The sequence below is a fragment of the Callorhinus ursinus genome, unplaced genomic scaffold (genome assembly GCF_003265705.2).
Source record: "Callorhinus ursinus isolate GAN/ISIS: 27379988/994484 unplaced genomic scaffold, GSC_fseal_2.0 scaffold118, whole genome shotgun sequence".
Classification (NCBI taxonomy): Eukaryota; Metazoa; Chordata; class Mammalia; order Carnivora; family Otariidae; genus Callorhinus; species Callorhinus ursinus.
In genome coordinates this window covers 1,004,469-1,031,397 of record NW_027397180.1, presented here as the reverse complement: position 1 = coordinate 1,031,397, position 26,929 = coordinate 1,004,469, and the positions used below count along the sequence as shown (strand labels likewise).

Genomic DNA, 26,929 nt, shown 5'->3' with positions numbered 1-26,929 from the left:
GGTCAGTGCCTGTGTGTATCCTCGGCGTCTCGGTGACCCGTGCTGAGGGCGCCAGGGCTGGTGTGATACCAAGGGTGGCCTGACATCAGAATTGTTTCAACATGACTTTAATGTGCTGAACTCACTCATGTTCTGAACCCTTGGGCAAACTTGCCTGCCCTGCAAGAAGGCTCCTGGGCCCTGCTGTACCCCTCAGGGCCTGCTGCCATCTCACTGGAGCTCATGTTTCTGTCCCTGTCTGGTCAGGAGCTCCAGGTAGTGGGGAAGCCTCCTTCCCGCTGTCCCCTAATCACTGGACACGTCCGCAGCATCCAGGCCGCACCTGTCACCAGGTAGGAGACCTCACCATCTCACCAGCCCTGACGTCTCCCACAGAAGCCAGCAGATGTTCACTCCCAGAGGGCTGGGCTCCTCTGACCCGAGCGTAGCCACACTACCCCGCTGCTTCCCCAAACCCTGAAGCTGGCTCTGTGACCAGCAGGGAGGTCATAGCCCCTCCTGAGCAAGGCCTGGCCCCGGCGCCACCTTCAGGTCAGCCCTGTCCCTTTCATGCTCTCTTCCCCTCTGCTGTCTGGGCCTCACTGTGACCTCAGCCTGCTGGGCTGTGTGGGCCCCAGCCCCTCGCCCGCCTCCCCCGCAGGTCATTCGCTTCTCTAGGCATGCACGCCCTAAGTAGAGGCCTCAGGAACTTGACCACAGGGCTGGGTGTGGGAGCCAAAGGTAGGGGTCTTCCTTGGCCTGAGGCGCTGAGGACCACCTCCTGGGGGAAGGCAGAAGGCCAGGGCCTGGCTCCACTGGCCTTTCTGGGCAGTGTCCCAGGCTGGGGGTAGGGAGCAGGCCAGGCAACACCTGTGTCCAGTGTGTCTCTAGGAGTGGGGACCTGCCGCTGCGTGTAGGCCTGAGGTGGCAAGACTGGGCCCGAGAGCAGCCGGGGGCTCTGTGGCTGACCAGGGTGGACACTGGGGACTTCTAGCTCAAGCTGCTCGATGGAGTCTGAGATACAGTGTGTGTGCATGTGCACGTGCGTATCTGTAGAAAGGTGTCTGGGACACACATGGTCATGTTTCTCTGACTCAGGAAGGACTTGTGGAATCCCTGGGCACATGGGGGTCGTGGGTACAGCACTGGTCACCAGGCCTCAGAAGGTCTCCCAGGAACGGACAGGCAGCCAGGGTGAGGAGCAGCCTGTACTCCTCCGAGGGTGAGGGCGATGCCCGGTGCTCTCCACCAGCTAGCGGGCTCTTTGCTGCAAGAGCCAGAGCATCCTGGCCCACTTGGGCTGTGGGGAGGCCTTCTGGCCTCTGCAGCAGTTTCTGGGCCCACACAGTGAGGTGGCTGCATGTGGCGCTCCTGGGTCCCGCCGGCAGCTGGGCTCGGTGCTGCAACTCAGCTGCCGGGGAGCACTCTCAGTGGCGTCCCAGCTCTGCCCGGACAGCCCGTCTCCCCCCGCCCCTCCCACCCCCCACCCCGCCTAGTTGTTAGCTCCGTCCTGGCAGCCAAGACACAGCACAAGGGTCCTTGTCAGCAGAGGAGTGTGGCATGAGAAAGACCTGGCCACCACAGGTGGGAGAAGGGGCCATGAGTCAGGGGGTGCCAAACCTTGAGAAGCTGGAAGAAGGAGGAAATGTTTTTTTTCCCCCACTTGAGCCTCAAGAAGAACCAGCCCTGCCGACACCTGGACTGGAGCCCAGTGAGATCCAGTTCAGACTCCTGACTTCCAGAACTGAGATAAGCCACTACCTTTGTGGTGACCTGCCATAGCGGTGACAGGAACTGAATGCAGACCGGTCCCGGGGGTAGGGCGCCACCGGAGCAAACACAAACGTAGATGTGGCCTTGGGCTGAGGCTGGAAGAATTTTGAGGGGCACACGGTAGAAAAAGTCCAGGTTTTCTGAAGCAGATGATCAGTAGGAGGACGTATGGGTGTTCATGACGCCGCTACCAAAGACTCACACGTAAACCGCACAGAGGGGGACCTGGCAGAGTCACCTTGAGGAACGCCTAAAACCGTCATGAGCACCTGTCCGCAGAAACAGGCATGTGACAGGCACTGCTGGGACGGGCGCAGGGAAGGGACGACCGTGTCCGTGGGCGCGGAGGAAAGGGAACCCTTGACGCGTAGTGTCACGTTGCAGAAAGCCCAGCTGAGTTCTGCCCCACCGTTCTTGGAGGGCAGGACTCGGGAGCCGTTCGCCTGGGTATTTAGCCAAGGAGGTTGCCAAGCACGGTGTGGAAGGGGCAGCCTGGTTTCTTGCTGCTCATGTGGCGTGGGAGAGGGAAGCCCATCAGAAGGCAGAGCTCTTGAACAAAAGGGGCCTGACCCTTGACAACTTGGGAGCTTCGTAGCCAAGCCAAGTGACAGAAGACACTAAAATCAGGAGGTTCATGGCCAGAAAAAATGTGCTCTAGAGAACGAGTCGAGGCCGTAGCTGGACAGCCTCTTGCTGATACCTCAGCTCAGTGTCAGTCACGTGGAGGGAACTTTGAAGAGACCGTGTGTGTGACTAGTAGACACCTCACGCATCTCCGCAAAAGCCACAACAGAAAAGACAATTTCCTTGTAAGGATCTGGAGGCGCGTCCGGTCTTACGGAGCAGATCCCCGTGACACACACGGGAGAGCCACACCGTCAAACCCTGGCAGCTGGGACCGCAGGGCACGGAGGGAGGATGAAGTACAAGGCTGTTGGACGCCCAGGCCCCGTGGGCAGGAACACTGGTGAACCGTCAGCTGCAAACTGACGCCGAGTCTCTTTAGAAGAAAGCATGGCCCGGAGGGGAGGGCCTGGAGCCGCACGGCTCTTCCCAGGCCTCGACGGCACCTCGTGGAGTTTGCCTGGCTGGATTTTGAAATTGCTTGGGACCTGTGATGCGCACCCTCTTCCCTTGTCGCCCTTTTGGGATGGGAATGTCTGTAACCTTTGCATCCTGGAAGCAGGTAGCACTTCTCGTTTCGAAGGAAAGGATTTTGCACAAGGATGGATCATACTCAGAGTCTCACCCCTACCTGATTTAGGTGACTTAGATGACATTTGGGGCTTGACTTGATGCTGCTGAGAGTTTGGGGGACCCGGGTTGGAGTGAGTGTGTTTTCCATGTGAGATAGATGTGGAACTTGCTAGAGGGCAGTTCCACACCCAGAATAATGCCCCCTCCAAATATCCACACCCTAGTCCCCAGAATCTGTGAGCGTAACACCTTCCACAGCAGAGGGGAGTTAAAAGTTGCAGATGACTTAAGTTGCTAATCAGTTTAACTTGAAATGCAGAGATTATCTGGGCCAGTATAGTCAGAAGATTCCTTAAAACTGGTGGAGGGGGGCAGAAGAAGGAACCAGAGGGACCGGCAGGCAGCACGAGGACTCAGCTTGGCGTCCCTGGCGGTGAGGATGGCGGAGGGCCCCATGCCAAGGAACGCAGGTGCCCCCGGAAGCTGGGAAGGGCCGGGAAGTGGATCCTCCCACAGAACCTCCAGAAGGAACCAGCCCTGCCCACACGGTGATTTTAGCCCAGTGAGACCCAGTGCTCGACCTCCAGAACTTAAGATAGCAGCTTGTGTTTTAGGTCTGTGCTGTTAGGGCCGCAGCAGGGCACTAATACATGTTGAAGATGAGCCACAGAGCTCTCGTGGGGTCATTCTGGGGGCACAAGGACATGACCTCTAAGACACTTAGTCCAGGGCCTAACACGGAGGAGGAGTTTGACAGAGCAGCACGTGGTCTCGTAACCAGCAGTGTAGACTCTGCTGTCCCGCGCGGGCCCCAAGGCTGGCACGTCCCCCGGGTCGGAGGCGCTCCCTCCCTTGCCTCCATCAGCCCTAGCTGCCCTTCTGCTCCAGCCCACATCACTGCCCTGATGCTCTTCCTGTCCCTGGCCATCTCCTCTGCTCCCTGCTAACCTCCACCCCTTGAGGAATCACGCAGAAGAAATTTGGGTTGATGGTGGGGAGTGGGCTGGATGAAGGAGGGGGAAGAATGAATGGGGAGAGGCGAAGCCGGGGGCAGGGGCAGGCACTGGACTCGATGGTGGCACCCCTGGTGGCCTGGGGCGAGGGCAGAGGGGAATGGGCCCTGAGCCACAGGGAGAGGGGAGGGCAGAACCACCAGCAAGGGCTCCCTGGCGTGGGAGACGCGTGAGCAGGGGTGCCATAGCACCCCTCCCTGAAGCTGGCCTCACACACCAGCAGTCGCTCTACCTCAGCCAGGAGCCTGTGGGGCCCTCTGCCTCCACCGTCAGCTGAGAGCAGGGACAGGGTCAGGGCCGGCTCTCCGCAGAGCCCAGCACGTGCCCCTCGCGGGTGTCTGTGCCCTGCCTCTGCCACCTGCCGGCACCCGGAGCCCCTGAGGATGGGCACGCGTCAGGTTCCCTTCCTCCACCTCCCTTCTGCCGTGACTCTGGTGGTTGTGCACCCACCAATTTGTTCACCAGTATCCCAGGCCAGCAGCGGCCAGCACCCAAAGTGTGCAGTGCCCAGGAACGCGTCAGGCCCAGAGGCCAGCCCCTCACCGGGTGCTAGACCCACCAGCATATCGTTCTGGGTTTAAGTACCCATTTCCTTTTCTACCTCACAGAAATAGCATGAGGACCATTTGGCTCAATGCTCAGTGTAAAGTGCTCAGGACAGTGTCTGTTACATAGTTTTTAGGGTTGGTTTTTATTTTATACATACTTTATATAGTGGATGTTAATACCAACAGTTTTTGGCTTCACTTGCCTTGGTTTCTGTTTCTTACAACCGAGAGAGAGCCTAGTGTCAGGAGTGGGACTGCAAGGCGTGGCCTTCCTGCGGAAGGGGTGTGGCGGCGGGCAGGCGGAAGGCCGGCCGGTCTGTTGGGTGTGCGGTGATACTCGGGGGGTTCCCGCCGCGTAGGCCGTGAAGGCTGACACGTTGCCGGTGTTAGAGAGGGCCGAGTGGAGGAAGATGAAGTCTGTGTCGCATGCAGGTGCAGAACCACCGGTCAGGGAGACTTTTCCCGTGGCCAGCAGCCCGGGAGCCCAGCGGTTGTATGACCAGGCCCGGCTGAACTGCAGCAACCAGACCCCCTCCTCCAGCCGGTCTTTAAGCTGAAGCTAATGGGACGCATGCAGCTCAGTGACTGCAGCGGAGCCTGGCCCCTCCGCACCTCTGAAGTGCCTTCTGGGCGCCCACCTCCCAAAAGGCTGGGTGCCGCTCTACAGCTGACCCAGGAAGAGCCCACCCAGTCCCAGGTCCCCCGGTGCTTCCTCACGTGCTGGGCCTTGAGCAGAGCTGGAGGCAGCTGCCGTCCCCGCAGAGCCGCCACACTTGAGAGTCAAGCCAGCGCTCCCCTCTATAGCAAGATGGCACAGGAGGTAAGAGCGTGGAGCGGATTCTGCCCACGGGGGACCCACAGCAACATCGGGACTAGTTTTGTCACGCAGGCTTGGGGGCAGCTATGGGCATCTAGTGCCAGTGGGGGGGGGTGGGCGGAGACCAGAAACGATGCTGACATTGTACAGAGTGCAGGTCAGCCCCCGCCCCAGAGAGCCATCCAGCCCCACTTGTCAGTGCTGTGGTGGTGGGACCCTGCTCTGGAGAGACCCCTGGGTGCAGTCAGGTCCTGCTGCCAAGCCCCGTGGCCACGCTGTGCCTGATCTCCCTCACATACGGGGACAGGGTGCCCGTGTGGGGGGCCTGGGAGGGCTTCTGCGGGCGGCGTGGTTTGCTCCTCACCCATTGTCAAGTCAAGGCTGTGTGGTGGGTGGACTCCCAGAAGCTCCCATGTGACATGGGGCTGGCAGCCCTGGGGCTTGTGGGGGTCTGGACTTGGCTTTCATGCTGCAGCAGCAGAGGGGTGGCTGGCAGGCGTGGCGGGCACGGCTAGGATCTTTCCCCTCTGTGGGAGAGGCCAGCCCAAATCCTCCAGGGGCTGCCCACCAGCCTCGGCCCATCACTTCCAGGGCTGGGTCACGGTGCCCCATCCGCCCCTTACCAAGCAAAGAGCAGAAAGGAGGTCCATTCTCCAGACGCCAGAGTGTCCCCATGAGGTCTGGGGGTGGTACAGAGCTGCAGTGGCCAGGCAGGGTGGTGGTCCATGTCAACCTCAGGTGGCACCTCCCTGCCCCCGCCCCCCCGGGGGCCTCCCTCCGCCCCAGCCCAGCATGTGGTCCCTGCTCGGCCTGGGGGCAGGCCCCTGACCCCGCACAGGGCTCTGTCATCTTCCTCTGGGGCGGGCGCCAAGCACCGTCCACACCCGGCAGAGCCCGAGGGGAGTGTGTCGGGGCAAGAGCCGGTCCGCTTGTCCCGCATCCCGGCCCCACCCGCCTGGACGGAGACTGGCGTCGGGTATTTTTACTGAAGGAATTTATTGTTCGAGAACTAAGGTTGCTCACAGTTATCTGACAAGGGATACACTGGGTGGGGCTTGTTCATTTCCGTGACGTCTGCGTGTGTCCCAAGTACAAAAGAGGAAGGCTGACAAGAGGTATTGCTTTCGGTGTCTTCTGTCTCTGGAGAAGCCCCTCCCGCTTGTACCGCGTGGCTTATGCTGTTATAGGTGTTTAATTGTTTATGTGTTGAAGCCCCAGCCTGTGGTGGGGGTCAGTGTAACAGAGCATTAAAAGCTACCCACGATGGGAGGGAGGCAGGGTGGGGAGGGGCGGCTAAGAGACACCAAAGCAAAGTGGACGCGTTACAGCGAAGGCATGCAATCAAAACCTGCCATCCTGGCCCGTCGCCGGCCCGGTGCCTCCCGAGGGCAGCCAGGCGCCCCGGGCACTCGCAGCACCACGGGGTCCGTGCCAAACTGGAGGGACCGGGCCCACCAACACAAACAAGCAGAAGCTGGGGACAGGGACGAAGTGAGGCAGCCGCACCCCACCACCTCGCTGTGTACAGAGAACACACACTGTGGAGGACGCCGCCAACTTTTTTTTTTTTTTTTTTTTTTTTTACTTTTTGTCATTTTAGTAAAAAACCCTGCGGTGCCTCTGCTGTCCTGTGTGGGAGCCAGCTCAGGGCCTTCGTCCTACCCCCACTCTCAGACACAAAACCAAGATCGTCCCTAGCCTGGGCCTGACGGGGGGGGGGCCCTGGGCGGTGCCATCCTGCTTGGAGACCGTGCCCTGCCCCCCCCATGGGACTGGAGTCGCTTCTACACAGTAACGGGACAGAACATGGGACAGAGCGAACCGCGCTGTTCTTTAAATATATATATGTGTATGTATATAGAAAGAACTGAACACAAAACCTAGCCCTGCCCCAGCGGCTCCCCCCACCCCCACACCCTTTTCCAAAAACAACCAAGAAAAAAAAGTTTATAAAAATATCTTGCAGGAATTCTTTAAAGTTTACAGTAGCTTGCCGGCGCTGCATCCGCCGGCCCGCCCCTGCCGTCCCCCCGCCCCCCCCACCCCGGCGCTCTGACGGCTCCATCCTCGGGCGCCTCGGCCCTAGACCCCACCCTGCCCAAGACACACAGACAGACAGACGGCAGGAGGACGCTGCTGCTGCCCCTTCCCTGAACAGAGAAGTAAGGAAACTCAATAAGTTAAAAGAGCAAATAAATAATACTGATCTCGGCCAGCCCTGGCGCAGGCAGGCGACTCCGGGGCCTCCGGGGTCAGTGTCCACCGGGGCCGGGAAGGGTCGCCAAGCGCGAGAGCACGCGGCAGCCCCAGACGAGCGGGGGACCGGGGGACGGGGCGGACGCGAGCGAGCGAGCGGCGGGAGGGGCGGCTGCGGGGCGGGGGGGGGGGGGGGGGGGGGGGGGGGGGGCGGCCGCGGGCAGAGGCTGGCCGGCCGAGTCGGCCGCTCCGCCGCTCCACCCGCCGCGGCCCTGCCCCGGACGCCGGCCTGGCCGGGCCGGGCCTGCCGCGCGGTGGTCCCCGGAGTCCGGAGCCGAGCCCCGGCGGAGCCGCTCCGCGGGCCGGCGCGCGGGCGGGCGGGGCCTCGCCGCGGGCGGCAGCAGGAGACGAGGGAGGGCAGGTCCGCGGCAGCTGCCTTCGGTCAGCCGGTGTCCGGCGCGGAGCACAGAGGATGGCCTCGTGGAGGTGACATGTTAACTTTTCGGGATACTTCCTGGTATCAGAGCGGAAACAGTGACGTTGTCAGAGACAGGCAGAGAGAGAGACAGCAGGAGAAAGAGAGAGCGGGCACGGGCGGGCCCAGCCGCAGGCGGTGGCCCCCGGTGCCCCCTTTCCTTTCCTCCCCGGCGTCGCCGCGGGCCGGGCGGGGCGGGCGGCGGGGCGAGCCGGGCGGGCCCCTGGCGGGCCGAGCCGGGCTGGGGAGGGGGCTATGGGTCTAAGGCTGCTCGCGGCGGGCGGCGGGCGGCCCCGTCCTGGCCGTGTCCTTGGCCGTCGGGTGCTCGGCGTCCCCTCCAGGGCCGGGGCCAGCGGCCGCGGAGTCACCGAGGGGGCCGTGGGCACTCCGCTTGGCGGGCGTGCTGGGGGCCTGGGCCGCCTGCCCGTTCTTCTCGTCTGAAAAAAGTTGTTTAATTACGTCAAAGAAGTTACTCAATGGGCTGCCTGGGTACACAGAACAGAAGACAAAAGAAAAAAACAAGAAAAAAGAAAAGAAGAGAAAGAGGAAGGGGTAAGGAGAGAGAGAGAGAGAACAAACAAATGAACGAAAGGGTCTCCACGAGAGAAAGAAAACCCAGCGAGATGAGGTCTGAGCCGGGCTCGGCAGGCGGGGGCAGGTGGGCAGCAAGCGGGGCGGGCAGGTGGAGAGACCCCTCCTCCCTCACCAGGCCTGGCCCCCTCCACCTCAGCCACCAGTCCCCCCTCAGCCACCCCAGCGCCTGGCCAGCCGGCCAGCCCCACTCTGGACACTGAGGCACAGACACCAGCACTGCCCCAAGCCCCAGGGCTGAGCAGGAGCCTGGGACCCCAGGCTGGCTCCGTGCAGGGGGCCAGGGGGCCTCCTCTGGGCTGGGGAGGCTGGAGCCAGTGTGCCCACCACACTCCTCCCAGGAGGCTTGGAGCCCGGCCCCTGGCCAGCCCAGGCAGCACCGCGTGGACAGAGGTCAGCAGACAGACAGATGGACGGATGGGTGGACAGGCATGGAGGGCTTGGGTGTGGGAGGGCTGGGGGCAGGCAGCCAGAGTGGGAGCCCTGACCCCAGAGGGAATGTCCTGAGGGCAGGAATGGTCTGACCACCCCCACCTGGGTGGGCCTGTTCTCTGTCCCGACGCCTCTGCTCTGCTCTACTCCTTACTCCTGACGCCCCCAGCCCAGAGCAACGGTGTGCATGCACAGCACACTGTCATCCCCCCTCCAGTGGACAGAAAGCTCTACACCAGCCTCCTGCCCAAGATCTGGAGTCTACCCAGACCCCAGGCCAGAGCCCACACATGGGACCCTTGCCAAACTTGGGGCATGGGGACTTTTTACGGCTCTGAGCCTTTGGGGTCCCTTCCTGGCCTGCCTGGATCCTAGGGCCGGGCCTATGGCTGCCCTAGGGGGTGGGTGACTGAGGCTGCTCCTGGCAGAGGTGGGGGACTGGGTGGGCCTGAGTGTGCACATCTGGACCCCGCGTATACACAGGGACCCCAGGATAGCCCTCAGGGTGGCGGGGGCGGCACCCTGCCAGGAGCAGGCTGCAGGTGGGGGTGACAGGCTGGGGGGGGTCCCAGGTGAGCGTGAGGGGTTCTTACCACATTTGGAAAGCCTCCCCGTCATCATTTCCATACAGTTAGTGGTGTCTGGAGCACAGAATGGAGAAAGGAGGGGGGGAGACGTGTGAAAAAGTCTTCCCACTTGGACCCCTGGCCAGGCGCTGCCCTCAGCCTCTGGCCAGGCCCTCAGGGAGAGGCAGAGCCCGGCGTGGGGCTTGGCCATAGCCGAGTAGGGGGTTTGCTGGGACCGGCTGCCTGGGGAGAGGGGCAAGACGAGGGGGAGCCCAGAGCAGGGTGGGGCTTGCGGGGGGCGGGGCCGGGCTGGGGCGGGGCTGGGGGTGGAGCCTGGGTGGCGCTGGCTCAGACTATGGGCACTGAGTGGGGGCCTTCTCCTGGGCGGAGGGGAGTCCTCCTACAACCAGAGCAGGAACATGGGACGTGGCCCTGCCCCTTGGGTGCCCTGGGCCTGCCTGGCCCTCGGTCCGCTCTGTCCTGCCCTGGGCCCAAGACATAGGCTCTGGAACCGAGAAGCCCAGGGCTCTGGCTGTGGTCTACTCCGGCCATCTGTGTGTCCTCACTCTGCCACTGGGCAGCTCAAGCAGCTGCGTGGCTCCCAACTGCCCCTCAGCTCGTGCTGCCCCGCCTTCCCTGGCCCTCTCCCACCTTCTGCTGGGCCTGGGAGTATTGGTGCTGGCAGGGGCCTAGGGTGGGAGGCTCCACCCTCAGGGCCCTCACAGGAGCTTCTGTTGGGTGGGATGCGACCTCTGGGCCTCCTGTCCCTACTGGAGCGACCACCAGGTCTCTTGCCCTGGAAGCTGAGAGGCACTTCTGCCCCCTGCTCACAGCGGCTCTAGAACTGAGCTCACCAGACAAGAGCACCTGGAGCGGGAGGGAGGGTGCTGGGAAAGGCCAGGGAGACCCATCCGGAGGCCTGGGGATGGGGCCAGGGTATGGGCTGGGGTCCTGGCTTAGGCTCCCCAGGTCCAAGGCCCCCTGAAGGAGGGCAGGGGAGACGGGCTTGGGCCCCAGATTGGGTACCCAAGAATTTGCAGGGACAGAGGTTTGGGCACAGGGCTAACCAAGGGCCCTGCTTTGGAATGGGGTTAGGACTGGCAGTAGAGCCCAGGGGGAGGGTGGTGTCCACCTTGTTCACTGCTGTGCCTGAGACTTGGCATGAGGGACGCCTGCTAACAAGGGCAGAATGACCTCTCTGAGGTTACTGTCCATGGCCTAGCCAGGAGCAGGGAGACTGCAGCCCCCAGACAGTGGCTGCAGGCCTGGGCATCTGCTGGGCGGCACACCAGGCCCTAGCCTTTTGCTCACCTCGCTGGACAAGCTCTGTTCTTCCCTGGCCTCAGTTTCCCTCTGTCAGCCCTACTGTGCTCTGAGATGGAAGCCCTGAAGGCTCAGGGAGCCACCTCCGCCCCCACGCCCTGCCTCCAATGCCAGACTGGCTCCCGGGACCAGGCTGCTGGGGCCACCCCTGCCCTGACCTGCCCGTGGGGTGACGAGGCACGTGCTGGGGGAGAAAAGGGTAACACACACGATGAAATGAGGATGGCAGGGGCGGGGAAGGGGGGGGGGAACAGATGGGGCCAGTCTGGCCTCTCGGACCCCACCGGGCTGGAGGAAGGGCCCACTGAGGCTCCAGCCAACGGGGGATGCTCAGGGCTCGGGCTGGATGCTGTGCTCCGGACCCCAAACCCTGACACAGGCCTCACGGCAAGCCGTGCCTTACCACCATCCTGACAGCAACCACACCCTTGCTAACGGACCACCCTGCCCAGACATGGGCTCTCCCACTCCCACCCACGGTGGGCACGTAGCCCACTCCCCACCAGATGCTGAGCGGTGTGGGCCCTGAGGCCCTCGGACCCCCAGCACCTCCAGGCCTGGGCCACCCCTTTCCCTGTGTGACCCCTTGTAGGCCTAGCTGGGGAGCCCCTCCTTTGGGAACTCATGGCCAGACAATCACAGGCCTGTCACGGGGAAGGCAGGCGGCAGGCAGCCCCACCACGTGTCAGCCAGTGTGGGCGCTAGGCCCACAGCCTCGCTGCGTGCCGCTGGGGGAGCTCCGAGGGCGGAGGGCTCCCAGGCAGGACCTTGGCCGCTGCTCTTGCTGGCCCGGGGCCAGGCTGCCCGGGCCTGGCTGCTCAGCCTGGGTGCTGGGCCCTGTGTGGCCTGTCCAGGGCCGGGAGCTGGCCGCTGGGTGTGTGAGTGGGCACAGGGCGGTCTTCTCAGGGCCAGTGTGGCTCTCGCCGGAGGACCTGCCCACAGCCCCCTCCCTGCCCCTGCAGCGGGGCCGGACACCTTACCTGCCAGCGTCAGAGGCTACTCTCGTAGCTGGTGGCCACCTTCTGGCCCTTAAGCCCAGCGCCCCAGCTTAGTCCTGGCGCTGGCGGGGGGGGTTCTACAGTGGACAAGAGGCGCCTTTCAGTGTGGTGTGCTGGGCCCCGCCCCCTGGGGGCAGGGAAGGGCCGGGAGGGCCCCGCCCCCTGGGTGGGCAGAGACGGGCCGGCCCACTGCGCCGGGAGGGCCCCGCCCCCTGGGTGGGCAGGGAAGTGGGCACGGCGGAGGGGCCACACCCCTGCTCACCAGCCCGCAGGGCGGCCCGAGCTGAGCCCCCGCCTCACCTGACAAATGCTGGGCGGAGGGCTGGTCATGTGTGCTCAGTAGCTGGGTCTGAATGGTCTCCACGACCCTCTTGAAGCGGCGGCTGGGGCCTGGGGGAGACAGGGGGTCATGCCCAGGACAGGGCTGTAGCCCGGAGCCCGCGCCCCGGGCCCGTGGCTCACCTGACAGGAGCGTGAATGTGACGGAATAGATGCCATTCTCCTTCTGTGCCGCCCCGCCCTCGGTGTAGGTGATGTCCACCTGGAACTTGACCGGCTTCTGGAACACCGCCGGGCCCCCCGTCGCCTTATACTCAGCCCGGAAGCTTGTCTGGGAGATGACGCTGTGGCTGAGGCTGGGGATCTGCGGGGTGGTGGGGCAGCATGAGTGTGCTGGGCACCGGCCGGCCCCGCACGGCCCCCCTCGCACCCCCCGCGAGCCGGGCAGGAGCCTGTACCTCTCTGCCTGTGTGTGGGTTGGGGACGTGGGAGCAGAGTGGAAGAGGAGAGGGTCGGGGGAGACAGGAACAAGGAGACCCCGTGGAGCAGCTGCTGGGACCAGCGTGACAGCCTCCAGAGGCTGGGGCCTCACGGCCACTGCCGAGGACAACACCCTGCCGCTCTGTGGGCTCGGGAAGGGCGCCGCTCCCAGTGCGGGCAGAGGGGCCCCTGTGCACTTGACATACGGGCAGCAAAGGGAAATGCCCTTGAAACAAAGTCAGGAGGCAGTCTTGCCCTGGAGGAGTCACTCCTACGACAGGGCTCTGCGGCTCAGGAGAGGCCGGAAGGCCCAGCCCTTGCCGGGAAGCTGACCGGGGGAGGATCTTGCAGAGGTGGAGGTGGAGGGAGAGGGAGAGGGAGAGGGAGGCCCGGAGCAGGGGCCCTAAGGAGGAGGGCAGGCTGCCATGGCAGGTGGTCCCCTGCCCTTGGGCAACTTGGGCTGAGGCTGCACCAGGCTGAAGAAACCCCCGTGGCAGGCCCCGGCCCTGATGGGGGTGGGGCAGCTTCAGCTGCAGGGCTGCTGTGATCCCCCCGGGACCCAGCACCGGGCCAGGCCCCCTGACAGGACTCCGGAAGCAAACCTTCAGGGCTTTCTGCTCCACGTGCTCAAAGAGCTCCCAAAGACAAACGGAGTGCACCCAAGGCTTGAGTGCGGCCCACCCTCAGGGAGCCGCCAGGCCTCAGCAGGAGGCAGGGGCTCCAGGAGGCGGCAGCCGGTGGGGGTGGGGGAGCGCACACGGGAAACGGAGAGAGGCCTCTTGGGACGGGACCCGGCAGAGGTCCCCTCCCCTGTGAGCTGCCTGTGCTTTACTCCCTGTCTCGGTGGTGCTCCCACAGCCAGGGCTGCTCAGAACGAGGGCCGGCCTCCCTCCCCAGGCCAGGGGCCCGTGCAGTGACCCTCTGGGTCCAGCCAGGCAGGCCGGAGCCAGTGTCTGTGTAGGATGTGCGTCCCCAGATGGGTGGGAGGCTCTCACCGACAGGAAGGCGTGAACAATGTCAGCTTTGATGGAGCTCAGGGGCTTGTCCTTGATGACCACGAAGATCTGCTCCTCCTTCTCCAGGTTGATGAAGTTCCCAAACCAGGACTTCTTGGCAAGCCTGGGGGAGGGAAGTGCGGGCAGGTACGCTCACTGTCAGCCCAGCCTCTGAGGACAGGCCCGCCCTCCCCTCCTGGCCAGGGCCAGCTTACTGCCCCAACTCCTCCCTTCCCACCCAACTCCTGCCCTGGCCCCCGATTCCTTCCACCCTCACCCCACAGCCCTAATGCTCATCCCACGGTCTTGGCCTGGCCCCATTCCCCCATATGCCCGCCTGGGTCTGGGCACTGCCCACCAGAACCCACCAGAAAGGAAAGTAGAGCTCACCCTGAGCCCCAGCCTTACTCCTCTCTGTTTAAGCCACCAAGTTTTGAGGGAATTTGCTATGCAGCAATGCTGCAGCAGCCTGGAGGAAGGTGCCCCCTGGCCTGGGGCTGCATGGGGAGCAGGGGCAGTGTGGGAGGCTGCGGTACGGGGTCGGGCCTGGCCGGGGAGCTCTGCGCCGATACGGACAAATGGCTGGGAGAGACACTGCATGGACAACGGGGCCTGGGGGCCCAGGATGCTACATGCCCCTTCCATCTGGTGGGACAGCCCAGCTCCCCCCCCACCCCCGGCCACCCCGTCCTCGAGGACCAGGGGCTGCCCAGCTGCCTGCTGCCCAGCCTGGGTCACTCTGGGACATGGAGGCTGCTTCCAAGCCGGGTGCTGTGCTAGGTGGGGCAGGGGTGTATCCTGCACGAGGCCCCTCACCTCACTGCTGCCCAGGGCCTCTCAATGTCCTCTGTCGTCTGTCCAGCCTTGTTATTCTGTCCTGCACCTGCATCTGACCTGCGCCGTCTGCATCCCCCCCACCGCGGTGCGCACCAGCGTGGGCGTCCCTAGGCTGGCCCCAAGATCCTGCCTCCTGGGTGCACGCCTGCACGGGCCCCTCCCTGGGGCATGGATGGGGCCGGGCCTTGCTTCTAAGCAGAATGAATGGACAGATGTCTCCTCCAAGAACACGGGACTCAAGGCCACCCACGTCTCCTGCTTGCTAGCAGGCCTCCACTGCATGGCGACGGAGCCCCCTGACATGACGGAGAGGCCCGCAGCCCAGCAGCCCACAGGCCCTGAATCCCGCCGACGACCGAGGGAGCTGGGCCGCAGGTGCTGCCCCAGCTGAGCCTGCCTGGAGGTGACCACAGCCCACTGACTCTAGAAAGCGGAGGGCCCAGCTGGCCCGGCCTGCAGCCCGACCCGCAGAGCCTGAGACGTGGAGCTCGTGGTGTTTAAGGCGCTGAGCTCGGAACAGTCCTCCAGGCTGCAGTGCTGACGCGTCCTGACAGCCGCCCTGGGGCTCTGCCCCTTCAGACGGCGAGGCCCAGGAGGGCCCCGGCCCAGCATCTTGCTGCGCCACTGGCGCTGGCAGCGGGAGCCGCAGGGGCCGGTGCTCTGGCACCTCTCGGTGGTTTTCCTGACCATGTGGCTTCCCCTTTCCCTGCCCAGTTCCAGAACTGGCCTCTGCTTGGCCCAGGGATCCCGACCCAACAACAGCGCAGAGGTGAAGACAGGGAGGTCCGTCTGCCGGACGCCCTGGTCACCGGCCACTTCCGCCTCCTTCCCCACATCCTGCCCTCCTGCCCGCTGTCCGCTCCGGGTCCGGCGCTCTCTGCCGTGCCCCGGCACATACTCGGGGGGGGGGGCGGGGGGCAGTTCTGGAACCCGCATAAGGGGTTTCTGCTTCTCCTCCCTTGATGAAGAAGAACACCGAAAACATGACTTGTTTATAGTTCGGCAGCCAGCAGTTTCGCATCTGGTGTAATAGGCAGTCCCGTGCCTGGAAGAAGCCTGAAGGAGCCAGAGAGGCAGCGCCGGCCGACTTCAGTGTCAGCTGGGCCATCCAGCAGCCGCCGGGCGTCTCCAAGTAAAGCAGACCACTCTCCTTGGTGTGGTGGGCCTCGTCCAAGCAGGTGAAGGCCTCAGGAACAAAGGCTGCAGCTTCCCCAAGGAATTCTGCTCAACTCAACACCGCAGCGTGAACTCCCCACCTGCACACGTCACACTCAAGGCTGTGACGTCACCCAAACTGGAACCTCCGCCTGCCGAACCTACGGCCTCAGACCTGCCATCCGCCCTAGCACCGCACTGGTGCTTCCCTACGAGCCCTGACGCGCCACGGCCGAGCGCGTCCTCTGCAGGAGGCGGTGCTGGGGCGTGAGCTGCTATGGCCTCCCGGGCCACGGCGCATCTGCTCGGGCGCACCGGCCACAACTGCCGGGTGGTGGGCGCTGGCCAGGACCCCCGGGAGGGGGCGAGGCCTCCAGACGGACTTGAGGATGGGAGGCTGTGGGCCACCTACACGGCGTCGGGTGCCGTGGGCTCTAACCTGCCTGGATACCCAACAGTTACGTTACAGGGGTGTCTGTGAGCGCGGTGACAACAGCAGGAAGTTCCGGCCGAGGGGCACTAACGGTGGGATGGGCCGCGTGCCCAGGCCCCACGCAAAGCACGCCAGGTTGTAGCACCTCCTGTTCAGTGATGAGACAGGGGCCTCTGAGGAGGCTGCCTGTGCCCCTCGCGAGGCCTGCCCTGCACCCACAGCGCAACTCCTGTTCGCGCGGCGTCCTCCAGGGCTGCAGGCCCAAGGCCACCGCCAGGGCGGGAGAGTGGGGGCAGGGCCGCTCCAGGGTCTCCGCCCCAGTCCAGACTGGCGGCGGGGTGAGCTGTGGATCTGTTGCCCATCGCCTCCCATGGACCCTGCTCCTTCCTCTGGGTGAGGGTCAGATGAGGGCTTGCTCTGCTCCTGGCCCTGAACAATGCCACCCTCCCCTGGACGCGTGTCCCCACCAGGCCGTCCCGGGGCTGTCCCTCCGCCTCTTTGGCCAGCGCCGTGTTTTTGCCTTGAGACGCTCCATCCCTATGAGCCCCCAAGTTTCCGGCTGTGTTCCAGGCTCCACTCTGCCCAGCGCAGCCCTCCCTGGTGGAGAGGCTACCTGCTGCAAACACCACAGGCTGGTCCTTCTTGGGCTCCCCGGACTGGGCGTGTGCAGGGCTGAGCCTGTGTCCAGAGCAGGGTGAGCACGCCTGCCCTGCCACGAGGGCTCGGCCTCCGGTCCGCAAGCCTCCCCCCCCCCACGCGGAGGCTGGGGCTTTCAGCTGGCGTGCCTCAGCCCCTCCGAGCATGGCTGTGCCGTCCCTTGCCTCCAGCCAGCCCCAGGCTGTGGCTTTGGGGTAGGGCCAGGAAGAGCCGGCCGGCTCCCTCAGCAGCACAGGCCCCGCTCCCCAACCTGGCGTTCAAAGTGCCGGAGACAGAGATGTGGGTGCTGAAGAGGAGGTGTCCCAGGCAGGGGCTGGCGGGGGGATCTGGGCAAGCACAGGGTCCCAGGGAGAGGGGAACAGGACCTGTAGGGGCTGGGGTTCTTTGCCCCAAAGCCCTCGTGGGCCCCCTGGCCTGCCATGCGGGAGGGTCCAGCATGGGCCCCCCCACGTACTTGGCGTCTGGGCACCGGGAGGGAGGCCAGCCAGTGGCTCACCCTTTGACCTTGGGCAGCGACCACTTACTCTGGAGAGGACTCCGGGGTCAGGTTGGACATCTCTTCGGGTGTTGGAACTGCACACACATGGGAAGGACAGGGAGAGAAGGCGTGACCACTCTGCCCTGCCCTCACCAGGGCCCCCCCAACCCCGCACCGTGACCGGGGTCTCACAGGGCCACCCCACAAGCTCCTGGCCCCCGCCGGAGCCTAGGGCCACGGGGCTGCCCCTGCCTCTGGTGCTGCAATCGGGCCAGAACGTCTCTGGCCTACAGCCAGCCCTGCTGTCCCCCCGACAGATGGCACTGGTCACCCAGGCCCACCCATCGGCTGTGCCGGAGGCTCGGGTGGCCAGGCAGTGCCCACTGACCCTCGGCACCCAGCGCACAGCAATGAGCTGCCCACCGCTGCCCCATCCCACGGGCTTGCTGACGGCCCGCTCCCCTACCCACCCGGCGGCCGGCTGTCCTCCCAGGGCTCAAGCAGCCCGGCTTCAAGGTGGCCACTGGGCTGAAGAGAAGCCCAGGAGCTGGGAGGGGCCCCCGACACACAGTGGGCAGGCCTGGGAGCAAGCAGCCGTCCGCAGGCACTGCCTGGGCCTGTGCCAGCCTAGAGGACACCGACCACTGCCCTGCTAGTGGTTGGGGTACTGGCACAGCACAGAAGGGGGGGCAGGCCCTGCCACCCTCGCAGCCCCCCTTCTCTCCACTGACCCTGCAGTTTCCGGCGGTGGAAGCGGGGTGACCCCAGGAAACTGTTCTTGATGGAGTTGAGCCGCGTCCTCCAGGGCACCCCTCCGACGCTGGGGCTGGACGGTGGCGTGGGGTTGGGCGTACCTGCCGGGCTCTCCTTGGGCGTGTGCACAGGCGTCCCCTTAGGGGTGGGGAGGGGACTGCCCCTTGGAGAGGGGTGAGGGGTCACCTGTATGGTAGGGACAGATTTGGTGTTGGGTTCAGTCCCAGCGGTCGGGAGCCGGATGGGAGCCGGCATGGTCGGCGGGCCCGGGGGCAGGGCCAGCTGGGGGCCTAGGCCCCCCGGGACAGAGGGTCGGGCCTGGGTGCCGGCCGGGAGTGGGTTGGACTTGGTGCCCTGCAGCGGCTTGTCGGTCAGCTTGGCCTTGCTCGGCAAGGTCTGGGTCTTGGGGTTGGGCCGCAAGGCGGCCTGTGGAGGGAGGACGTGTCCGGGCCGAGAGGCGCTCCGACAAGCTTCAGGCTCCACGGAGGTGGCCAGGGGGCAGGCCACAGAGGGGCTCTCGGGGGGCGGGGGAGGCAGGGCAAACTTTCTAACAGGCTACAGGGCAGGCACAGAGGGCAGGGAGCATAGTGCGGGGGTCCGCGAGAGCCGCCATGCAAGTGCCCGCCGCCCCCCGCATGCACAGCACCAGGCGGACCAGAAACGTTCAAGCAGGACCCCAGGGCAGGACCAGCGGGGACAGGCAGGCGTGGGGGTGGGAGCGTTTGCCATAAAGGAAAACAAATAACACAGGAGAAAACAAAACAAAAGAACGTGCAGTTAGCCCCAGCAGCAGCAACCACGCGGCAGCCCCAGCAGCAGGCGGGGGACGCGGGCCCAGCCCGGGCTCAGGGAGCCTCCCCTGCCGCCCCCCACCCCGGTGCACGCTGGGCCTCTCGGAGCTGGGGGGGTGGGGCGGGGCAGGGGCTCACCCGGGGGCTGCTCAGCGGGCTGGTGGACAGGCCCGAGGAGGCGCCGCTGATGGACCTGGACCTGTGGACACAGGTGCGGGGCGGGTCAGCCGGGAGGGGCCGCGGCTCTCAGCTTCTCTCCCCCGGGCGGACCCTCCAAGAGGCCGGGAGCCCCGGCCGAGAGCCTTGAGGCCCCCCTGTCCTGCGCACACCTGGCCACACGCACGGCTGTCCCCTGTCCCCACCCCGCCTCTCCCGGGGCCCAGGAGGGCCCCACAGCCCCTTCAGGGGCCCCGTCAGAGCCTGTCTCCGGGCTCCTCTCCTCTACGTGGGAGCTGTCCCGTGGCCAAGGCCCAGGCCCAGGACGGCACCGGGAGCCTTCAGCAAGGGCCTGTCAGGGGCTTGGGCGGACAGAGGGATGAGGGGAGACGGGCGCTTCCTGGGAGCTGCATCCAGCCCCCATGTCAGGTCCATTGTCCAGCCTCCAGTGCCCCGAGCCCAACCAGAACCCCCAAGGCTGAACTGTCATAGGCCCTGAGTCCTGTGCTCGGCGGACAGCCTCCCATCCTAGCACGTGGGCCACCACGTGGGCACTAGCCCAGCCCTGCCATGCCCATGTCCCACCTGCCCGGCCCAAAGGTGCCCACAGCACGCCAGCCCATAGCTCTCTGCTCGCTGGTACCACGGGGGCCTGGGCAAGGCCAAGCTGGGGTGAGTGCTGGCTGGGACCACCAGCCTTGTCCACCACCAGCCCCACTGGGCCCGCAGACCTGGTGGGGCAGGACCTGGGCACCCTGCGAGGGAGGGGCCTCACTCCACCACACCACACGGCCTCAGGGAAGGTACACCATGCTTGCTCAGCCCTGGGTGCTGGCGCCTGCCACCCTTCGAGGAAGGAAACAGGGAAGGGGGCCGAGGCAGCCACAGGAGAGAAGAGGAAAAGAGTGAAGGCCTGCCCGCACCAGTCCGCCCGGCCCCAAGAGGGCTCCCGCCCACCCACTCACAGCCCGGCCCAGTCCCTGGGCCTCAGGGAGGAGCTGAGCCCACTCTGACCAGGGCCCTGGCATCTGTGGGCGGGGGCCCCACAGCAGTGACCCTCCAGCTCCTCCACCTAACAAAGCCACAGACAGAGCCAGGGGACGGCGCTGACCTTGCTCCCGGCCCCCCAGCCCAGCCTGCCCGCAGCCAGGCCTGGGTCCAAAGCTTTCAGATGCTGGGAAGGGAGTGGGGGCCGTCGGTCCCGGCTGGTGCCCACCCCAGCAGTCACAGGCTGGCCGGGCAGCAGCCAAGAGTGAGGCCCGGTGCCTGGGGCCTGCCTGCCACTGAGCCAGCCATGCGCTCGTCACTTGGCACAAGGAAACCAGAAAAGCAGCAGTGGAAGGGAGAGGGGTGGGGCTGCCTCCACAGCGTCCTAACCCGGCCGCACCTGTCCGAGACAGAAAGGAGGGGGCCAGCAGGCAGAGCAGCCAGGGCGGGGCGACGGGGGTGGCGAGAGGCCAGCAGTGAGCAGGCAGGGGCACGGGCAGGTGTGGGAGCAGGCGGGGGGGAAATGGGTGAGGCCCGACCGCTGTCGGCCACGGGCAGGAGGCCCTGCAGAGGCAGGGCTGGGGGGCTCAGGAACGCCGGGCCCCATGCAGAGACCCCTGAGACCGGCATGCCTCCTGCCACATCCTGGGGAGCCTGCCACCGCCCTGGGCTGCCGCTTCCACTGAGGCCTCACAGCCTGCAGATGCTCGGGAGTGCCCGGGCAGGGAGAGCGCAGTGGGTCTCCCCACCCGGTCAGGCCGGCCACTGGCCTTGCCCCGGCAGCCCACGCCTCCTCGGGGCCTCAGGCCCGCCTGGCCCAGGCCCTTCCCCAGCTAGCTGGAGGTCTCCCTCGCCAGAGCTGCGAGGGCTGGAAGCACCTCAGGCCCAGCCCTGCCACCAGGCCCACCGTCATCCTTGGGGCTGGGGGGCGGGGGATGGGTGGGCAGGGTGTATACCTGTCTTCTTTGCTGAATTGGGGGTGGGCTTCAGCGATATCCAGGCTTTTACTGAACATTGCTTTACTACAGCAGGAACAAAGCGAGAAAACAGAGTTACTGACGCAGCCCCACCAGGCGGCCCGGGAGGCTGGACCTCCGCACAGCTCCACACAAGCTGGGCATGGCCCACCTGGCCCCAGGCCAGGCACACAGGCACGAGGGGAGGTCAGGCAGGAGAGAGCCAGGGCCACAGCGCACCCCACCCTGGTGACCTGCTGGGTGGTGGTGGGGGGGGGGGGGGGGGGACGGGGGGGGGCCCCCCCCGCACCCACCACCAGCCCTAGGACCCCTGCAGCCCCAGCCGGTGGCCCAAGCCAGAAGAAGCAGCGGGGCCTGGAGCGGCAGTGGCAGGTCAGGTGGTGTCGGGAGGAAGGGACGCTCCAGGGGCCGCCGGGACGGTCCACGGCTGACCCCGTCCCCGCTCCTCCCACCCCGAGGCAGCCAGGCCTGGAAGGCAGAGCAGGACACTGGGCTCTGTGGCCTCCCATGCCCAGCCCCTGCTCCAGGCAGGTGAGGGAGGGACGCGGGGTGGCCAGGATGCAGTGGGCCCCACGTCAGCACTCAGCTTGCACTGAGCAGGGGCAAGGCTCAGGAAAGGTGGGCTGGGGAGAGGTGGCCTCTCACCCTGGGGGCCTGCTGGGGAGAGGGGTACCCGCAACAAGCAGGACGCGAGGCACAGTCAGGGCAGGAGCTCAGCCAGCAGAGACCTTTCTCCCCCCACCCTCCCCAGCCCCCCAGTGCCGGAGCCCATGGGCAGTGGCCCGTGGCGGTCTAGAGCCAGCCCGTTTCCATGGGGGAGGCCTGGGACCACCAAGGGAGCTGAGGACCGCCAGCCCAGTTTAATCCTGATGGTGGCCCTGTTTCCTGGCAAATACCTTGAGAGGCCCGGCTGTCCCCAGCACTCAGCCCCCAGCTGGCCAGGGGCAGCCCCAGAGCTGGGTCTCCCAGGTCCAAGAGCTATGGCAAAAATCCCCACCTGGGCAGGAACACTGGGCCCCTCCCCAAGCAGGCCCTGCCCAGCGCCAGGATGAGGACTGGCCGAGGGCCCCTCCTGGCCACGGCCAGAATCAGCAGAGGCTCTGCAGGACCAGGACGCCCTTCCTTCCTCCAGGGGGCGCTGTTGGGACAGCCCGGACCTGCTCGTGGCCAGGCAGAATTCCCCTCTTGTCCTTGACCCCCACACTACCACAGGAAACCCAAACATGGGGCCAGCATCAAGCGGGGACAGGCCTGCTGGGTGGCTCTGAACACGGCCTGATCCCAGTGTAGCCAAGTGCCGTCCACTCCAGTCCAGCCCGACCCTGTTCCAGATGGCCTGCCCAGCCCAGTACAACCCAGGCCAACAGAGCAAAGCCCGGTCCACCCCAGTCCAGCCCAGCTCAGTCCAGTCCAGCTTAGTTCAGCTCAGTCCAGCTCAGTCGAGTCCAGTCCAGGCCAATCCTGCTCCGTCCAGCCCAGCTCCGTCCAGCCCAGCCCTGCCCAGTCTTGCCTAGTCCTGTCCAGCCCAACTCAGCTCAGTATAACCCACCCAGCTCAGCCCAGCTCTGCTCAATCCACCCCAATTCAGCCCAATCCAGTCCAGCTCAGTCCAGTCCGGCTCAGTCCAGCCCAGTCTAGCCCAGCCCAGCTCAGCACAGTACAACCCAGCTCAGCCCAGCATAGTCCAGTTCAGCCCAACTCAGTCCACCCCAGTGCAGCCCAGTCTAGCCCACCCCAGTCCAGTCCAGTCCAGCCCAGCCCAAGCCCAGCTCAGTCCACCCTGGTCCAGCTGAGTCTAATCCAGCCCAGTCCAGCTCAGTCTAGCCCAGCTCAGCGCAGTCCAGCTCAGCCCAACTCAGTCCACCCCAGACCAGGTCAGTCTAGCCCAGTCCAACTCAGTCCAATCCAGCCCAGCCCAGCTCAGCACAGTCCAGCCCAGCTCAGCTCACTCAGCCCAGCCAAGTTCAGCTTAGTCCAGTCCAGCACAAGCAGCCTGAGCAGCCCGGCCCAGCCCCTAGCACAGCGTGGTCCAGGCCCACCCAGTGGCCTTGGCCCAGCCCCAGGGCTGGGGGGCAGAGATGAGCCATGCCAGGCCCAGCACAGGCCATGAGCAGTGCCAACGCCAACCGGGCCAGGCCACCAGGAGGCAGAGCGCTGGGTCCTCCTGGAAGGCACGCACCTCTGGCCATGCTGGGCCATCTCGATGGCCCGTCGTGCGGGCACCGGGGAGCCACCGTCCGTCACGCTGAGCACCTCCATGGACTTGCGTTCAGGCCGCCGCTTGCCGTGCCGGTTCAGCATTGGGGAGTCCACACGCTTCCGGGGAGGGTCTGTGTGCAGACAGGGGTCAGGGCGAGGCAGCCCGCTGGGCCTGGGAGGGGCAGCATGGGGCCAGGCCACCCTGCCACCTTATACCTATTTCATTTCTGGGGGGCAGGTCCTCGTCCTCATGGCTCGGGTACCTTTCTTTCCGGTCCAGGAGAAGGAAATAAATCATCTTCTCCTGGTTTTCCCTGCAGTGGGTGAGAAGCACCAAGAAGGGTTGGCAAGTCCGTTCCTGGATGGGGTCCCACCCTATGGCCGCCTGCCTGGGAGGGGCTGCTGGGGCCCCCGGCCAGGCTGCACCGCAGCCCCCCGCCAACGTACTCCTCGGACAGCAGGTCCTGCAGCAGCTTGTTGCGGTCCCGGAAGCAGCCCAGAGAGTGCATGCTGTCCAGCACATCGGGGTCAATGTCCTCCAGGCTGGGCAGCGAGCGGATCTGCACCTTGCGGGGGATGGGCTGCTCTGGCTCTGGCTCGTTCTTGCCCCCTCTGTGGACAACAGGCACCGCGGGGTCACTCCCTTGCCCTCTGCAGCCTGGGGCTCCTCCGCCCCCCACCCCGAGGTGCCGGGAGGGCAGGGCCCACCCCTTCCTGGGGCCCCGAGTCTTGCTGCTCTCCGTGCGCCCAGCCCCTGCACACCTCCTGCATCCTGCCTGAGCCCAGTGCAGGCCGGCCTGGGGGCCTTGAGAGCCAGGAGCGGCTGAGGCTGGGGGCAGGCCTGCCCTGGGCTGGGTCACCCCCCCGCCTTCCCTAGCAGGCCCTCCAGGCCACGGTGACAGGTGGCAGGCAAAGCAGGCGATGTGGGAGGAAGAGCTACTTACATATACCATATGTGTTTCTGAATGTGCTCTAGCTACAAGGAAAGAGAAACAGGGAGTTAGTGCGAGGAGGGATGGAGGAGCCCACAGTTAGGAGGTGGGGGGGGGCGGGAGCAGGGGGAGGGGCGGAGCGCAGGGGCGTGCAGACAGCAGGAGAGGAGGGGGGGGAGGGGGGGGGGGGGGGAGGGGGCAGGGGGGGGGGTGTGGGGAGGGGCTGCGTTCCCGGAGGCTCCAGGCTAGCACCCCTGACCCTGCCTACCCCAGGTCGAAGAGAAAATGCTGACCTAGAGAGAGAAGGAGGTGGGCAGGGCCAGGGGGCTGCAGGCAGGGCTGGGGGACCTGGGTGGCAGAGGGAGTGAGCACGGAAGCAGAGTGGCCTCCGGGGTCTCAGGGCTCTGGGAAGGAGGCCAAGGAAGGAGGGCAGGGGAAGCGGCCAGGGTGGCCCTCCTGTGCACAGGAAGGCGCTGGGTGCAGGTGTGAGCAGGAGGCTTGGGGGCCAGCCCTGCTCTCCCCCCAGCTCCACTCGGGACAGCTTGGCTGGGGAGGGTAGGCGAGGGTGGCCTCTTGGGCACTGGGCCGCCCCTGTCCTGGGAAGGCCAGCCTGGGGAGTCCTCCTGCCCTTGCTCTGGGGACCCGCCCTCCCGGCACTAGCTGAGCCTCAGGGAGGCCGGAGGCGGCCAGCTGGGGTGTCCTTCGGAAGGAAGAGCTGCCCTCAGACCTTCCCGGGCCCCCAGGCGTCAGCAGTGGCCATGGGGAGCTACTCACATGGACCGGGCCCAGGACTCGGGGGTCAGCGTCAGTGGGCGCTCACCTGCCAGGCACACCAGCACTCCCAAATCACGCGTCCACACCCGCGCCCACGCCCACACCCACGCACACGCAAGTGCACGCCTGTGTATGTGCACCCAGGCCCGTGCACCCATGCACACACCCACACACCTGTGTATGTGTCCACACAGCGCTTACTCACCCATGTGCTCTCACATGTGTGCACACTCACACGCACCGTGCACACCCAGGGCCCCCCGCACCACACTCGTAGGCCTAGGTGGGGTTGCCCTGCGGGTGCCACCCCTTGCCCCGGGAGGAGACGCCGGAGACGGGACCTTGCAGGCTCTGGGGGTGAGGGGCGGCATAAGGGGGAGAAGACGGCCCTCCAGCCCCTCCGGGGTGCCCGGGACCCACCGTGAGGCGCCGGGCCGCGTCCACCTCGATCATGCCGCGCAGCAGGCTCTGGCAGTCGGGCGGGATGAAGTGCGGCATATGGAACACGCCCCGCTTCACCTTCTCCAGCAGCTGCCGCAGGTTGTCGTCATCAAAGGGCAGAGCCCCCTGCCGGCAGGGGACTGGGGTCACCTGGGGAGGGGCACACAGGGGCAGCGCCGCGGGGGAGGGGGGGGGGCCTCACCACCAGCAGGGCGAACAGGATCACGCCGCAGCTCCACACGTCTGCCTTACGGCCGTCATACTTCTCCCCCTGCGGGCGGCAGTGGGGTTGGGGGTTGAACAGCCGAGCTCCGCAAAATGGTGGGGCCCGGGTACAGGGCGGGGGGCGGGGGGAGTCTGCCAGGGCCCGGGGTCTGCAAGGCTCGGGTGGCGAAGCCCCCTGGACAGGCGGCAACCCGGGCGGGGGCGGGGGCTACTTACCCGGATCACCTCGGGGCAGGCGTAGTGGGGGGATCTGGAGGCAAAAGCAGGGGTTCAGGGCCTGCTGTCTGCCCGGGCCACCCCACCCCACCTGCACTCAGGGCTGCCCCCCAGGACCACAGCAGCGCAGACGCCCGGAGGCACGCTCTGCCTGCAGGAGACGCCCCTCGGGGGGGCCCCCAGGCCCACCAGGAGGCTCAAGGGGCTTTGGTGCCATGTCCTCACAACCTAATCCCTACTGTGCGCTTCTGGGGGAGACGGAGACACAGGAGCCTGTGGGCTCCGCCACACTCAAGGCTGTCTGCCTGCTGCCCTGGTCCAAAGGGAGTAACACCACCGGAAGGGCCACGGGGCTGAGTGCCCGCTGAGCAAGCGGGCGGCCACTGGGACCGGACCCGCCTTCCAGGGCCGCGGAGCCGAGCGCGGGCCTGGGCCTGAATGGTCACGGGAATGGTCCCTCCACAGTGTCACACTTGGCAGCAAAATCTGGGGGCAGAGTCAAGGTCCTGGGGTTCCTGGAGCTCCAGGCACCGCCCCCCCGGCTAAGCAGCTGAGACCACCGGCGGCATGGCCGGGGCGGGGGCCGTCGGGGACAGCGGCCGGGCCCTCTCCTGGCCTGGCAGGGCCGCTCACCCGCAGCTGGTCTCCAGCAGACTGTCGCCAACCTGCAGCGACGCCATGCCGAAGTCAGCGATCCGGATGTTGTTTTTCTCATCCAGTAGGAGGTTCTCTGGCTTCAGATCCCTGTGGCTGGGAAGGAAGGCGGGATTGAGGCTGACCAGTCCCCCTAGCTGCCTCCCCTCCCCAAAAAGCCCATCTGCACAGCATGGGGCCAATGGCAGCCCAGCCTGGTGATGTCACAGGCAGCCAATGGGAAGTCACCTGCCTGGTGACTGTGGTCTCGGGGGACAGAGAAACAGAGACCCCTCTGGGGTCACACCACCTGCTCCCACCCACCCCCGAGGCAGGCTTTGCTTTACTCCCTGGGGCCCCCCCATAAGTGGTATGGGCCAAGGCCAACCTAGGACCCCCAATCCAGGGTGACCTGGCCCCAGGACCCCTGAGAAACCTGAGGAGGGGGCTTCTAGAACCTGGGGTGGACACCTGGCAGTAGCTTCCTGATGCTCCTAAAGGGGGAGGGTCAATAAAAAGTGTGCTGTCTGCTCCAGGGGCACAGGATAAGTGCAAGGGTAGGGTGCAGATACCTGGTCTGGGGGTACCTGGTGGGCGGTGAGGGGTACCTGGTGCCAGGGGTA

General features: G+C 65.7%; 1 protein-coding gene across 12 annotated transcripts in view; it reads right to left on the bottom strand.

Moving 5' to 3' along the window:
* Nucleotides 1-7,771: 7,771 nt before the first annotated feature.
* BRSK2 (BR serine/threonine kinase 2) overlaps nt 7,772-26,929 on the bottom strand; it is a 60,512-nt gene continuing 41,354 nt past the window's right edge. The window contains exons 5-22 of one of the 12 annotated variants that reach the window (XR_012377185.1): nt 26,307-26,423; nt 25,674-25,707; nt 25,435-25,503; nt 25,212-25,358; nt 24,030-24,061; nt 23,533-23,697; nt 23,302-23,399; nt 23,066-23,216; nt 20,866-20,931; nt 18,905-18,965; nt 17,954-18,161; nt 17,269-17,317; nt 13,663-13,786; nt 12,371-12,551; nt 12,209-12,298; nt 11,891-11,985; nt 9,615-9,662; nt 7,774-8,037 (exon numbers count right to left, since the gene is read on the bottom strand). Coding sequence is in view for 8 of the 12 variants with exons in the window: in XM_073889774.1 (XP_073745875.1) it covers nt 8,260-8,483; nt 9,615-9,662; nt 12,209-12,298; nt 12,371-12,551; nt 13,663-13,786; nt 17,269-17,317; nt 17,954-18,161; nt 18,905-18,965; nt 20,866-20,931; nt 23,066-23,216; nt 23,302-23,399; nt 23,533-23,697; nt 24,030-24,061; nt 25,212-25,358; nt 25,435-25,503; nt 25,674-25,707; nt 26,307-26,423 (1,864 nt within the window). In the remaining 4 variants the exon portion in view is untranslated. Of the gene's footprint in view, nt 8,484-9,614; nt 9,663-11,890; nt 11,986-12,208; nt 12,299-12,370; nt 12,552-13,662; nt 13,787-17,268; nt 17,318-17,953; nt 18,162-18,904; nt 18,966-20,865; nt 20,932-23,065; nt 23,217-23,301; nt 23,400-23,532; nt 23,698-24,029; nt 24,062-25,211; nt 25,359-25,434; nt 25,504-25,673; nt 25,708-26,306; nt 26,424-26,929 lie in introns of all 12 variants that reach the window. The other 11 variants (XR_012377183.1, XR_012377184.1, XM_073889774.1 and 8 more) reach the window with 11 other exon arrangements.